This window comes from Semicossyphus pulcher, unplaced genomic scaffold, assembly GCF_022749685.1.
Source record: "Semicossyphus pulcher isolate SPU_LCO1_2020_fin unplaced genomic scaffold, fSemPul1.0.p SCAF_16, whole genome shotgun sequence".
NCBI classification, from domain to species: domain Eukaryota; kingdom Metazoa; phylum Chordata; class Actinopteri; order Labriformes; family Labridae; genus Semicossyphus; species Semicossyphus pulcher.
In genome coordinates, this window is record NW_027211670.1 from 6,965,846 (window position 1) to 6,980,978 (window position 15,133).

General features: G+C 43.2%; 2 protein-coding genes across 4 annotated transcripts; both read right to left on the reverse strand.

Annotated features, from left to right (window-relative positions):
* Positions 1–7,317: 7,317 nt before the first annotated feature.
* LOC138593347 (tripartite motif-containing protein 16-like) lies at positions 7,318–9,635 on the reverse strand. Of its 3 annotated transcripts, none has more exons than XM_069664323.1 (2): positions 8,541–9,620; positions 7,318–8,477 (listed from the first exon to the last, which is right to left on the reverse strand). In XM_069664323.1, exons 1-2 carry the CDS (start codon positions 9,618–9,620, stop codon positions 7,944–7,946), a joined length of 1,614 nt encoding a protein of 537 aa, XP_069520424.1. In that variant the 3' UTR covers positions 7,318–7,943. The 3 variants fall into 3 exon arrangements, with proteins under 3 accessions (XP_069520424.1, XP_069520427.1, XP_069520426.1); XM_069664325.1 differs by having other exon boundaries at positions 8,023–8,157; positions 8,222–9,620; XM_069664326.1 differs by having other exon boundaries at positions 7,318–9,635.
* Positions 9,636–11,456: 1,821 nt separating this feature from the next.
* Positions 11,457–13,204, reverse strand: LOC138593653 (mammalian ependymin-related protein 1-like). Its single transcript, XM_069664733.1, has 3 exons — positions 13,072–13,204; positions 12,361–12,435; positions 11,457–11,650 (listed from the first exon to the last, which is right to left on the reverse strand). Exons 1-3 carry the CDS (start codon positions 13,202–13,204, stop codon positions 11,457–11,459), a joined length of 402 nt encoding a protein of 133 aa, XP_069520834.1.
* Between the last annotated feature and the right edge of the window lie 1,929 nt (positions 13,205–15,133).

Here is a 15,133-nt window from a genome sequence, read left to right on the forward strand (position 1 = left end):
TTACAGACCTCCCTCTAGCTCTCCTCCCCGCTCTCCCTCTGGCTCTCCTCCTCGCTCTCCTCCTCCCTCTCCCTCTGGCTCTCCTCCTGGCTCTCCTCCTCCCTCTCCCTCTGGCTCTCCTCCTCAGCCCGCCACCTGGACTTCGGTCCTCGTCCACGGCCCCAGTAAGTCCGTCCCCAGGCTGATTCTTCGGAGGGTCCCGGCAGCAGCCGGGTCCTCTCCCTCTGGCTCTCCTCCTCGCTCTCCTCCTCCCTCTCCCTCTGGCTCTCCTCCTCGCTCTCCTCCTCCCTCTCCCTCTGGCTCCCCTCCTCAGCGTGCCACCTGGACCGAGGTCCCCGGCATGCGCGTCCTCCGGGTGAACCTTTGGAGGCTCCCGGCAGCAGCAGTAGCAGCAGCCGGGTCCTCCTCAGGTACCCCACTCTGTTTCCACCCTCACACACCTCCCTCTAGCTCTCCTCCTAGCTCTCCCTCTGGCTCTCCTCCTCCCTCTCCTCCTCCCTCTCCCTGTGGCTCTCCTCCTCAGCCCGCCATCTGGACTTCGGTCCTTGTCCACAGCCCCGGTAAGTCTCTCCCCAGGCTGATTCTTCGGAGGGTCCCGGCAGCAGCAGGAGCAGCAGCCGGGTCCTCTCCCTCTGGCTCTCCTCTTCCCTCTCCCTCTGGCTCTCCTCCTCACTCTCCCTCTGGCTCTCCTCTTCCCTCTCCCTCTGGCTCTCCTCCTCGCTCTCCCTCTGGCTCTCCTCTTCCCTCTCCCTCTGGCTCTCCTCCTCGCTCTCCTCTTCCCTCTCCCTCTGGCTCTCCTCCTTGCTCTCCTCCTCCCTCTCCCTCTGGCTCTCCTCTTCCCTCTCCCTCTGGCTCTCCTCCTCGCTCTCCTCTTCCCTCTCCCTCTGGCTCTCCTCCTTGCTCTCCTCCTCCCTCTCCCTCTGGCTCTCCTCTTCCCTCTCCCTCTGGCTCTCCTCTTTCCTCTCCCTCTGGCTCTCCTCCTAGCTCTCCTCCTCCCTCTCCCTCTGGCTCTCCTCCTAGCTCTCCTCCTAGCTCTCCTCCTCCATCTGGCTCTCCTCCTCCCTCTCCCTCTGGCTCTCCTCCTCCTCTCTCTCCTCCTCCCCCTCCCTCTGGCTCCCCCTCTAGCTTTTATAAGGACTTTGAGGTGAGCTCCTCCTCGAGCTCCTCTCCCACCTCCTCCTCGGGCTCTTCTTCCTCTTCCTCCTGGAGCTCCTCCTGCAGCTCCTCTTCCTCCTCCTCCTCTTCCTCTGATAGTTTCGCAACTGTTTCTTCACACTGGGCCTGTGTAAGCTCTTCCCCAGACAGGTTGCCCGCCTGCCTGACGCTGACGGAGGAGGAGCAGTGGCCTGGTCTGGAGCCCGAGGATCCGGAGGACGTGTGGGGACTGAGGCAGAGGAACCAGCAGCGTGGAAGCTCCGGACGCAAGCGACCTGCTGGGGAGGCAGAGGGACCCCCTCCTCCGAAGCGCCCTCTGAAGAGCTAAGTGCCTTCACATTTATAGATAAGATGTAATAGGTTAAGTTAGAATAAGTGAAGTTAGTATGAGTTAAGTTTTATGTTGCTACTGGAACATTAAAAAGGTGAGTTTGATTCCTACAGTATTTCATTCATAACATGTGGATGGGATTCTGTTGATTTCTATTTTCTTTAGCAGGTCTTAACTGGACATCCCCCCCCCCCCCCAGAGGAGCGTAGGCCAGACAAGATGTAGGACAGCCCCAGGATGATGATGCCCGGAGAGCCAGAGTCAGCTGAGGGAACAGGCCCGTGACGAGAGAGATGAGGACAAGATGAAAGACCGCTCCGAGTAACCATGGTAACTTGAAGATGAATGGCTCTATACTAAATGTCTTCATAAGTATAGTCGACTTTTAGAGATAACTATTGTAATATTGCTTTTCTTTTAACCCATACACTTTATATTTTATATTTTCACTTATATTTGAGTTGTTTTTTTCTATGTCTCTAATTTTCTACTGTATTTTTGGAGCTATCGGACACTATTATTTCCTTCAGGATTAATACAGTTCTATCTTATCTCTTATAGTACTTTGTTTCTAAAAAAAATGCTGTTACTTTTTCAGAGGATCCATGAAGTGCTCAAATTCAAGTCTGTCTTCACGAAACTTCAAGATGGAAAGGATTGAGAAGAGCCCAGAAGAGCCCAAAGACGAGGAACGACCCCAGGACGCAGAGGGCAAGAGAGACGACATGAAGAGCAAGGTAAGGAAGAGAAGTCATTTTATCATGCATCATTATCATCAATTCTCCTGTATCACTGCACCAACCTTAAAGATGGCTCTTTAGACATTATAGTTTCTGCTCTTCCACTGGAGCTCGTCTCCTAACTTTACTGTCCTTTCTCTTCAGGTTCAAACAGCCCGGCCTCATTGTGCAGTCTGACAGTGAACACAGAGGGAACAGCACAGTGTCTCCTCCCTGGCCTCAGCAGCAGAAGAAACAAAGAGTCTAAACTGCAGAGAAGATTCTCCGATTCAGAGACGGTTTCCAACCGTACGGTTACCCAGCTGATGAAGAGGAGATCCAGGAATAAATGCAGAGGAGCAGCTGAAAGACACAGGAGAGCGACGTGTCGACATGCAGGCTACGCTGAGAACACAGGTAAGTGATACAGTTCTTAATACAGTTCTATCTTATCTCTTATAGTACTTTGTTTCTAATAAAAACTGCTATTACTTTTTCAGAGAATCCAGGAAGTGCTCAAATTCAAGTCTGTCTTCACGAAACTCCAAGATGCAAAGGATTGAGAAGAGCCCAGAAGAGCCCAAAGACGAGGAACGACCCCAGGACGCAGAGGGCAAGAGAGACGACATGAAGAGCAAGGTAAGGAAGAGAAGTCATTTTATCATGCATCATTAATTTTCAGGCCATGGGTGCTGGGACAGGAAGTGAAATGACCCTTGAGATCATTTATATTTACAGACATTTATAGTACTTCCTTTTGGTGGTAGCAGATGTGACGACTTGCAGTAGATGCAACCTTAATAGACTACGTAATTTCAGGCTGGGCTCAGGCAAACTGTATAACATTGAGATATACATATTTTTATTCTGCAACATGTGTGTATTTATCCACTTAACCTTTGTAATGTTGGTCTGTTTCAGCAGAGAGCACAAAGCAACTGGAGACAACCCAAAGAGGCAGAGGGACGAGTCAGGAGACAACAACACAAGACTTGCACAATGTTTCACACAGCGAGGCTGCAAAAAAAACACCTTCTCAAATAAATGTCAAAGACGTTGAAAACTCTGATCAGGTTACTATTTGGTTTTCTTAAATATGTGGAACAGTGTAACATTCAAACTCTGCATTATTGAAGGTATTCAGAATATGAATGACTTAATGTGCTGTAACTTTTTGCTGCAGTTATCAAACTCAAACTTTCAGATCTTAAAACAAAGGAATGAGTGTCACTGAAAGTGATGGGTTCATTAAAGCCCAAACAAGCATTCATTTGGGTCAATTATCATCAAAAAGCCATTTATTTATTGAGTTTGGAGACTTCCAAATGAAGACTTCTTATGTGTCAATATTGTGTCAAAAATAACAAAACAATGAAGGTACTCTTACCGTACAGCCTTAATTCATCTGTCAGCACTGGTCCTGCAAAACTAAATATTTAACCCTGTAGTGACGGTGATAATAAATTCTAAACGACACAATACCAAAGATCGTCCACTAGATGGAGCTGTATGTTCAGTACTGACTATGCTCTCATCAATCTCACTGGAAAGACAAAATTAAATTAAAAAGTTTAATTTAAATTAAATTTCAAAACTATAATAACTGGTCCAAAGTGGTGTGGTCAGCTCTGGTGGAAGAATCAAACAGGTTAAATAGTGTAAAACCTCTCCTGATCTTGCAGAGACAATCGAGAGGAACACAACATGTTTAGATAAAACACTCAAGGGCATCAAACCACTTTTTTATAACAAAGTTAATGTGTGTGTGGTAAAAAGTGTTTACCTGATGTTTCTGCATCGTGCCTCGGATAGTCTGCAGGCCATCAGGGAGGAGACTGTCCACTTCCTCACAGGAAGATCAATGCCTTTAGATCCCTGTGAAGTGCAGTCCACCAAAGTGTTAAGTTTACTTACTTGTCATTGCCATTAGAATGTCTTTTCATTCACAAAAACAAAGATGTAAATGACATTTAATTTGAGGTAAATATTAGATTAACATACGTATATTCAATTAAGCAAGTTAAATGGATCCAGGGACAAAGGAAAACAGGCTTCTTTCTCTTTTCCTTTTGGTGTGGAGTAAGTGTGACCAGTTATAAATATCACTTGTCATTGTTATAAATATTTCTGCGAGGGACAAATGACAGCTTTTCCTTCTCTATAACAATCTGAACTCAGGTTTAATACCTCACATAACCATAGCAGAGAGCTAATTAGCTGATAATGACATACACCTGTGTGACGGGGCCTTTAATAACTCCTATCAACTGTCAGGGCAGTGATATGACTCTGAAAAGCCAAGCATGACCTTTGACCCCAGCTAAGGTATCTTCCAGTCTGTGCAAGTGTAACACACAAAGACAGTGATTTAGCTGGTGATTACATACACTAAACAAAGTAACACAAATGGAGCAGGTCTTCTGTCAAAGATGTTTTAATAGGCGTCACATGGAGGAAAAGGCTCCCACTGTTAAAATGCTCAGTCGTCCTATGTGGGTGCTTCAAAACACGCTCACCTCAAGCATTTATTCCATCAAGTGCTGACATGAGTCAGTTGGTATTCAACACAGTGGCTTGCGCTCGGGTACCTTGCGCTAATTCGGTTGCTATTGGCAGGCTCTGCCTTCAGTCAAAGAGGGACAGGCACCTTCCTTCAACACCGACTCTGGTTGGCTATTGTAGCCTGAGAATCAGTAATGGAAGCTCCTATTGGTTCAAATGAGACCTCTATAGAAAGCTAAGAAGCTCGCCCCCACTTTGATACTGGAACGGAGCGGCAATTCAAAGGGAATATGAAGTTATTACAGTAAATACACTGGGAAATGCGGCATTTCTGACTGCCGATTAGTAACGACGAACAGCGATCAGTGGATACTAATTGATGGAATAATGCTTTTGGACTAAATACTTTACTGGATTATATCATCTGGACCTTTAGCAATGTACCAGGAGGGAATTTATGAAAATAATATGCATCAGTGGAATACAGTGAGCCTTCACCGGTGAGTTAAGTCAATTTTGTAAATGTTTGTTTATGTTCTGTTGCCGTGGACTGCACCCGCTGTGGTGATTGGATCTTTTATATCAATTGAATCTTGAGCTTGATCGTAGCTTTCCAACGATGTGACACGAGTGGCAACATAAAGTTATCATCGTAGCTGCAGGGCAAATGTTGTAGTAATTGCGATAACAGCCCGCCGGCGGGCCGTAGAGTGGTAACGGGTTTATAAGGAAACTATGTTACCAACAGTAACTTACGTTAGCTGCTATGCTAAAACCACATTCAACATGCTATCACGCTCGGTAGGCCTATACAGTAAAGCAACATGACCTCAGAAGGAGGTAAAAATAGACTCATGTGCTTGTGCTGCAGCCAACAACAGAGCAACTGCCGTGCTTTGCCCGTACCTTCGGCATGTTTATTTTACCGGAGCAGCGTTTGCAAGAGGAATAAAATAGCGCCAGTGAGGAAGTTTCAGGGGGGCAGACCAAACATTTATCTGGGGCGGGGTCACCAACCTGGAGGAGGTGTTATTGCCCTTATTGACGTCATGCAGGGAAAAGCTGCAAATGGGCTGTTTCAGCACACATTTTCTGAAAAGTGGAGCAAGCAAGAGAGATGAGGATAGACTTTTCTCATTTCGGGGGGGTTTGTAGACAGGCAGGGGGCGCATATTATTGTTAGAAAACCATTCCAAAGTGAATTTTGCATAATATGGGACCTTTAAAATAGTAACGCCACTCTGTAAAAAACACACAAGTAAAGGTCCTGCAGTGAAAAATGAAACCTTCACCTTCAATATTTAGTTTTCTCCAACCAACAGTCTAAACATCAATATATATTAAAGTAATTAAAGAGACAAGTAGCAAATCATCTTTGTGAATCTCAAACCAAGAATTGTTTTACATAAAAAGCTATTTGAACAATTATTTCATTAAACGTCTTTAAATCTGACGAGAGGTTCCTTTTGTCCTTTTTTGTCCTTTTGCCACCTCTTCATACGAGGACATGTTGGTTTCATAAAATCAATGAGCCTTTATAAAAAAATAAACTATATATGTGAGATTTATATCATCAGAAGGAACAAAGGTGGCGGGAGCGTAGACTCACAGACAGGAAGTTAGAAAGTAGAGGAAACCTCAGACCAACTTTTATCACATAGAAGTGTAACAATGTGTCGGCACATACTTTCAGCGTATCATGTCATGTATGGTAGCCTCCTGAGACCCAAGCTTTTGTTTGGTATGCATTTTTAATTTCTCCTACCTTTTGGGGATTAATAGGACTTATTAAGTATGAAACCTAAGAATTGTCTTTGTGTTACATTGAAAAAGTCCCAATGTCCTCATGTGAGTACCTTGTCGTAACGGTGTTGTAGCTTGTTGCTATTGATAAAATGAGTCAAATGTGTCTGCCATATCAAGCTACAACTGTTAATACGCATTAAATAAACAAGTTTCAATCTTAAAATCTGAAGAGGTTTTGTTCCTGGTTGAGTTTTCTGTAGAGACCGACTGTAACACATTTTGGCCGGGATCACGGCCATCTTGAATGTACACCGATCAGTGTAATTTGCTTTTGTGACCACAGGGTGGTGGACAAAGTGTCCATAAATGACACCAACAGGTCTAAGTTTCGCAGAATTAAATATTAAGGTGCTGTGAAGCCAAAATGTAATGTCCCCGTACGAGGACGCAGGGTCTCAGGAGGTTAACTTTGCTTTAATGTATCAGGACTGAAAAAAGCCACTCATTTCTTACACTTCCTCAACATAAGCTGATCAGATTAAATCTCTGACTTTGAATGTTTCTCACATTAAATTTATGCATCTACGGCAAATATTTTTGCTGCTGTAACTGTGAACTATGTTTTGTTTTTAAGGGACATTCCAATATTAGTCTCAAACGTCCTCTTGCTGTTTATACAAGACAATTGGACTCTTGTTTAATATTTAAAGAGACTGACTGACTGACTGACAAATGCTCTTCAGCTCAAAACATGAACACATGAACAAACGGCCTCAGTCTGACTCTCACATTAGTTTCATATTTTCTCCATCAGCTTTGTATGAAACCCTGCAATGAAGACGAGAAGGAAAGACTTTGATCCTGTTTGTTTATTCATGATGTCAAAGTTCAGTTTGTTCACACATCACATCAGTAAAGTCTGTTCAATGATTCTTGTTCCTGATTTCGTCATTTGTTGGACCACAATCTAAACTATTGATTTAATCATGATCATTGAAGGTTCAAAATACCTCAGAGGACATTTTTCATCCGTTTAAAAAGCAACAAAACGTTTTCATATCAATGTGATTATAGATTTTCTACAAATGTACAAAGTGGTGAAAACAAAATGTGTACGTTAAACAAAGGTCTGATGCTTTCTCTCTTCACACTCATGAATTACAACAGAAACAACAGCATATAAACGCATCAATACAAACAATCAACAAACATTTAGAGCAGAGAGAAGTTTCTATTTTCACACAGAGAAATGTCATCGATCATCATGAGCAGTGAAAGCCTCCATGGCTAAACAGACACAGGAAGGAGCGTCGTTTAAAGGAACTCCTTTACAGAACACATGAGAAGACGTCAAAGTACCGCCCATAAAGTTTGATTGACAGGTGACAAAAAGGTGACAACAATCAGCTCTCAGCAACAAACATGAATAAAAATCAAGCTGAAGAATTAAAACACAGAAGTTAACCCGCTGTCCCTTAAATGACTTCTGTTTATTTCACTTTACACAACTCAGCAGTGTCTCCAGGATAACAGTAAAGCCAAAGTCCAGCACAGAGAGGCTGAGTGAATGTGGTCTGCACTCTGTGGAGGAGAGTCATGGTTACAGAGATGCTGTGGAAGGACAGAATACCTGCTCTGTGATCCAGGTACACTCCTACTCTGGAGGACGGAGGACCTGAGACAGGAGTGTGGACATTGTTGTACCTAAAGTAATAACCGTTGTTGTTATAATATAACGCCCAAGATTTGTCATTGTATCCAAATGCACATTCATTCCCCCTCCCTGCTCTGCTGATATTCTTGTATGCGACTGCTACATGAACTTCTCCTCCTCTCCTCTCCACCTCCCAGTAACAACGTCCAGTCAGACTCTCTCTACTCAGGACCTGTTCATAATAAGTGAACCTGTCTGGATGACTAGAATAAGACTGTTTTTCTCTCATGTATGTTGCTTTTCTGTTCCCATCAGATAATAACAGCCGTGAGTGTGCTGTGTTTGGATCCAGTGTGATGTCACATGAGTACTGTAAGAACTCAGCTCTGGTCTTGGGCTGTGGTTGTGACAGTAAAACATCCACTTTAGTCACTGTCTGTGAGATGTTTATCCATTTCTCCCTCAGAACATCCTGTAGTTTATCTCTGACCTCTGACACAGCCGCTGTCACAGCCTCAAAGTACCTCAGAGGACGGATATTGATGCTGGATGAGTCTGTAGATTCACTGAGTGTTGACAGTGAGGGGTAGTCGTGTAGAAACTGGTTGTGATCCTCTGTGAGTGACAGCTCCTCCAGGTCAGCGTCTCTCCTCCTCAGCTCAGTGATCTCCTGCTCCAGCTTCTCCTGAAGCTCTCTGACTCGACTCACTTCAGCTTCCTGCTGGGACCTGACCTGCTGCTTCACATCAGAGCATCTTTTCTCCATGAGACGGATCAGCTGAGTGAAGATCTTCTCACTGTCCTCCACTGCTTTATCAGCAGAGCGATTGACAGCCTCCACCTGCTGTTGAAGCAGCTTCACATCTTTCTCTCTGTCCTGGATTCTCTGCTGGATGTTTTGTTGACTCACCCCGAGCTCTCTCTGCCTCTCGGTCCATTCTGCTGCAGCTGAGACTGTGTCGTGGCCTTTATGTTCGTCCATTAAACAGAGATAACAGACAGACTGCTGATCAGTACGGCAGAATATCTTCATCACCTCATCATGACGAGAGCAGACGTTCTCCTGGAGCTTCTTGGAGGGCTCCACCAGCTTGTGTTTCTTAAAAGTAGGTGATTCATAATGAGGCTGCAGGTGTTTCTCACAGTAAGAGGCCAGACAGACCAGACAGGACTTGCAGGCTTTCAGTTTTCTCCCAGTGCAGACATCACAGGCCACATCTTCAGGTCCAGCATAGCAGAGATCAGCAGGAGCAGCTTGGAGTCCAGTCTTCTTCAGCTCCTCCACTAAAGCTGCTAACATGGTGTTTTTCAGCAGGACAGGCCTCGGTGTGAAGGTCTGCCTACACTGAGGGCAGCTGTAGACTCTCCTCTCATACTCTGTATCCCAGTGGGTTTGAATACAGTTCATGCAGTAGCTGTGTCCACAGGGAACAGTCACCGGATCCTTCAGTAGATCCAGACAGATCAAACAAGAGAAGGTTTCCTCGTCCAGCTGAACTCCTTTCTGCGCCATTTCACCTCTCAGTGACAACGACTGTCTGAGTTTCACTTCCTCAACACTAAAACTAGTTTGAGCTCTGATCTACACATCATGTGTTTGTGCAGTGAGTGTCAGCTCTGGTTGGTTACACCCATCTTCAAACTGTTGATCTGAAGGGGAGGGAACAAGGAAGTATCTGAGTCAGAGTGGAGCTGGCTGTGTGTGAGAGCAGGAAGAAGAGGGAGGGGTTATCAAGCTCTGCTTCATTCCAGAATGAGGAGCGGTGTGAGAGTGATACTTTGTGTTTGTTTACCATCGAGTTCATTTCTCATTTAAAAACACTTATTTCAACCTCAGGAGGGAAACTGTTCTTTGAATCAGAGGGTTTGTGTTTGAAATAATCTCTTCTGCTGCTCTTAAAGTACAGTTTGGCTGAATGATGATAATAATTTAATACAATAGAAGACAAATAGAGAAATTGATGCTGTAGAAGAAATTACATCCTCAACCTTTTCTGACTTAATTTATGAAGTCCTTAAAGCATATTTGAAGAAAAACATGTTAAATGTAACATGTGATTTTGACTAATCGCCAGAGGACCTGAATGCACCACATGATGTGGCCCTGCGGCTCACGTGCAGACTGTACTGACTGGATGAATCTGGTAAACGTAGACATTTTCTACATGCCTGTTTAGTTTCGTCACAATTGTGCTCAAAGAAGTCTCCTCCAAGTGAGGTTTTCATCACACCAGTGAAGTTTTAAACCTCCTCCAACATTATGTTGTCACAGTGAAGTTGACCTTTGACCTTTTGGGTATAAAATGGCATCACTTTATCATCTTATCCTATCTTGTCATTTGTCATAGTTATTTGTGTATGAATTCTTATAGCCAAAAGCGTGTTATGTGTAGTAACAGTGACCTTGACCTTTGACCACCAATATCGAATCAGATCATTGTTGAGTCCAAGAGGACGTTTGTGCAAACTTGTATCATAATTAGCGTAGGAGTTCTTGAGTTATAACCAAAAACTTGAACCTTGAACTTTGACCTTCGACCACCAAAATGTTATCAGTTGGCTGGGCATATTGTCTGTGCATGACACCTGCAGGATGTGTGGAAAATCTGCCATGTGTGCTTGTAAGTAAAATCTTTTTTTGTTTTTTTTGATGATGATAAAAATGTGGGTTTTTTTGCAAGCTAGTTTTTTTTTTAAATGCATATCTGTGTTAACTTGATGCAGAAAGTTGCAGCATACTACTTGTACTACATATTAGGAAATAATAGGCAGGAAATTATTTCCATCTCCAGGTAGCAAACGTGAAGTCATTCCTTTATTTGTCTTTATTACAGTTGAGTATCTGTAAAAAATTAAGGCCACAGGCAACATCTAAATAATATGGCGCAATTCAAAATGACAATTCATTTTGCCTCAAAATCAAAACCTTCTTCCCAATAATCCTGCGGTCAGGTCTGACTCAGAGTAAACTACTGAGGGTCTCTTACAGAAGGAGGATTGAGGGAGTGAACAAGGGCGTGATTTCAGACTCAGACTGCTGTTAAAGTACCAATCCAGAATATCTCAGTGTCATTCTTATTGGAGGCACCTACAGTTTTCACTGATGTCTTCATCTGAACTTTGAATTAGTTTTCTTTATCCTTTGATTTGAACTTCTTTTTATAATTTTACCCTCGTAGTCATTGATTGTTTTCTTTGTTCGTTCAACGATAGAAACTCAGCAGAAACCAGAGAAAACAGTACAACTCTTGTACACCTGTTAGACTAAATGTAACAGACACTTATTTAACTAAAGAAACTTCCAGATTATTCCTTAAAGTGGGGCTAGAGGTGAGGGCGGGGGGAGACCTCAGCAGTCGGACTCGGACATCCTCTCAGGCCGAGCTGATTGACAGGTGCTGGGCGGGGTGAAGACGTCAGGGTCGCTGATGCCCAGCTGGAGGTTGAAGAAGTGGGTGGAGGTAGTGACGCTGCTGTTCCTGGTGTAGGTCTCCTGCACCGGGTAGCAGTCCTTCAGAGTGTAAACGCCCACCCAGGTCTCATCTGGCGGAGAGACGAGCAAACGTTACGGCAGAGCAAAGAGGAACAGGAGGTTTCAATCCTCCAATAGCTGCTCTAATCTGCTGCTCGGGAACAGAACGCTGCAGGAGTTGCATTTGTCATCAGAGCTGTCAATCACAAGGTCACACCCCCTTTTTATAGCCTAAAATAACTAATTAAAAGTCAACTTGTCAGAAAACTCAACAATTGGACATAAATCAGCATGATAAGAACTAACTATAATGACAGAAAAATGTTTGAGAAAAATGTAATTTGATTTTATAGTTTGACTCATGTCCCATCTGTTAACATGGAGGAGGCGGGCTTTATGACCTATACTGCAGCCAGTCAGCAGGGGGCGATAGAGAGGGTTTGGCTTCACTTTTAGGGAGCTGTCATGTCGGCCATCTTTTTATACAGTCTATGGTTGACTTATTCCCCACTCGAAAGCCTTTACAAATTAGCATCCTATGCTTGCTAATCGTCTCCATTACTGTGGAATGGTCGATTGTAGTATCAAACCCACAGACATTTATTGCAAAAATCTGCAGTGATTAAAAAAACGTTTTTTTTGGTCAGTTGAGACCAAAGCAGAGCCAAAAGTGACTGTGAACACTGACTTTTTCATGTGTTTTTATTTATAGAACAGAATGTTTCCTTTTTGGTGTTGAAAATCCCAAAATAAATCGTATAAAAAAAGAAACCAGGCTTACGTTGGAGTGCCGGCTTCCTGTCTGACCTCTCCTGAACCTCCACGTTGTCCCCAGGCCGTCCGATGATACAGTATGCTTCAGATCACGTCCAGTATGCTTTTTCAAATTAAAAGCCCAATGTGGAATTCTGACTCCCCTCGTTTGTAAACAATGCTTTTATTTTGAAATGTTTTTCGGGCCGTTGCTGATGTTGCAGCTCTTTTTAAACTTACAAATCAGAAAGATTTGAAATGTATTAATAATTACGCTAATCTGACACGCCGACATCATGTGTGAAAACTATTGTGTCCGATTATTCATACAAACAATAAGTAATATAATTACTTATAACTGTGGTCATCCTTTTGAGGAAACTGTTACGATTTAACTGTCCACTAGATGGAGCTGTTGTAGAAGATTGTAGGTCTGTGTCCCACAACGTTGAACCCTCTGTATCTTTGTATGTCATCTTTTCAGCAAGCGTCACAGTGTATGACTCTACCTTATTACTTTGCAAGCAGATTAAAATGCACAAAATCTGATGGGTCAAAGGATGCTCTGGATACCCGGGAAACAGAATGTGGCATGTTTTTGTTGTGTAGATCATTTTTGCTAGTACAGTTGTTGTATCAAAGTTTCCAATATTACTATCGTTAACCGTTACACAAACCAACCTACAAATCAACCTACATAAATGGTTGGTGGTTCTGTTGATGTAAAATCATTACTTGCCCATGATGACGGCTGACAGATTTGCAATCACAAATGCATGCTCCTGGATGCAATCACAGCATGTCTTCATCCAGCCACAGCAGCCGCCGTGTCCAGAGACTTCATCCTCCTCAGTTACATTGTTGCTCATCATTTTTATGTAGAGTTAGTTAAAATAAAAATGGAAAAAAATGACATTAGCCAGCTAATATTGGCAGAGAGCTATCAAAACAATTTACTGACACTTGAATATTTTATTTACAAGCTAATCAACTTACGAGGCTCTTTTTTAATGAATTAATAATATTAAATTACTCACCAGAACAGACAGCAAGAGATGAGCCGCAAGAAATGTTTTGCAGATTTTGAATGTGAGAACTTGATGACAAATATGAGTATCACGTGACCTAAGAATGTAAACATCTAGCTGGCCTTACTGATCCTTCAGGCTTCTGTGGACACGCCTATGATTCTTACCAATGCCATTAGGAGCAGTCGTAGGAGCCAGAGGAAACAGATTTTTTTCACAGATTAGCTCTCTCATGTACTACTTCATGTTTACAGTGACAGTTTGAGCAAATATGACAAGAAATTAGTTTTAATAATGTTACCTACTACAGCTTTAATATATTGCAGTATATGATATTATCGTGTGACTTCCCAGATAGCAGTCGACTCGGGGGCGGATCCGCCAGCGGTCCCGAACAAAGTAAGTAAACTATGCTGTCAAATATGCTTTATTTGTTTGTGTCTAGTCAGTTTAATTATACTGGTCATAGACAGCGTAATTACTTTGTCTGCTGTTTTTTCAATCTGAAAAGTCAATCTTACTGCAAGTCATGCTAGCTTACATTGCAGCACATTAGCATAAGCTGATATACACTGAACAAAAATATAAACGCAACACTTTTGTTTTTGCTCCCATTTTTCATGAGCTGAACTCAAAGATCTCAGACTTTTTCTATGTACACAAAAGGCCTATTTCTCTCAAATATTGCTCACAAATTTGTCTACATCTGTGTTAGTGAGCACTTCTCCTTTGCCGAGATAATCCATCCACCTCACAGGTGTGGCATATCAAGATGCTGATTAGACAGAATGAGTATTGCACAGGTGTGCCTTAGGCTGGCCACAATGAAAGGCCACTCTAAAATGTGCAGTTTTATCACACAGCACAATGCCACAGATGTCGCAAGTTTTTATGCAGCGTGCAATTGGCATGCTGACTGCAGGAATGTCCACCAGAGCTGTTGCCTGTGAATTGAATGTTCATTTCTCTACCATAAGCCGTCTCCAAAGGCGTTTCAGAGAATTTGGCAGTACATCCAACCGGCCTCACAACCGCAAACCACGTGTAACCACACCAGCCCAGGACCTCCACATCCAGCATCTTCACCTCCAAGATCGTCTGAGACCAGCCACCCAGACAGCTGCTGCAACAATCGGTTTGCATAACCAAAGAATTTCAGCACAAACTGTCAGAAACCGTCTCTGGGAAGCTCATCTGCATGCTCGTCGTCCTCATCAGGGTCTCGACCTGACTGCAGTTCGTCGTTGTTACCGACTAGAGTGGGCAAATGCTCACATTCGATGGCGTCTGGCACTGTGGAGAGGTGTTCTCTCCACAGATGAATACAGGTGCTTTCACTGTTTAGGGCAGATGGCAGACAGCGTGTATGGCTTTGTGTCTGATCGTGGCTATAAATCTTATCGGTGTTGAATTAACTTGTGATCTGTTCAGAGCGAAGACTATGGAACGTCAACGTTGGTGTCTTTGTCGATGCCTGTTCAAAACAATGCAAACGTAAATAAATTATTACAATTATTGTTTTCAGTGTTATGTCACTAGTCTTTATAATCTGATGTAAAGTTAATTTATATTTACTGTGCCCCCCCACCCCCGATAATAATTAGCCTACATTAACTACTGCTACTGACAAGAATTCATTTACGTGTGCGTCAACGTAGGTGATTTTTTCGATGCCTGTTAAAAACAATGCAAACGTCAATAAATCATTCCCAAACAATTCTTGTTGTCAGTCGTACATTACTATCGCTTGTCTTTATAATCTAATGTGAAGTT

Coding starts and splice junctions, on each gene's coding strand:
- LOC138593653 (XM_069664733.1), bottom strand. CDS start 13,204: ATGATGAGCAACAATGTAACTGAGGAGGATGAAGTCTCTGGACACGGC. Junction 12,436..13,071: donor TCTGTCAGCCGTCATCATGG/GCAAGTAATGAT, acceptor CGTGATCTGAAG/CATACTGTATCATCGGACGG. Junction 11,651..12,360: donor CAGGAAGCCGGCACTCCAAC/GTAAGCCTGGTT, acceptor TCTCTCCGCCAG/ATGAGACCTGGGTGGGCGTT.
- LOC138593347 (XM_069664326.1), bottom strand. CDS start 9,620: ATGGCGCAGAAAGGAGTTCAGCTGGACGAGGAAACCTTCTCTTGTTTG.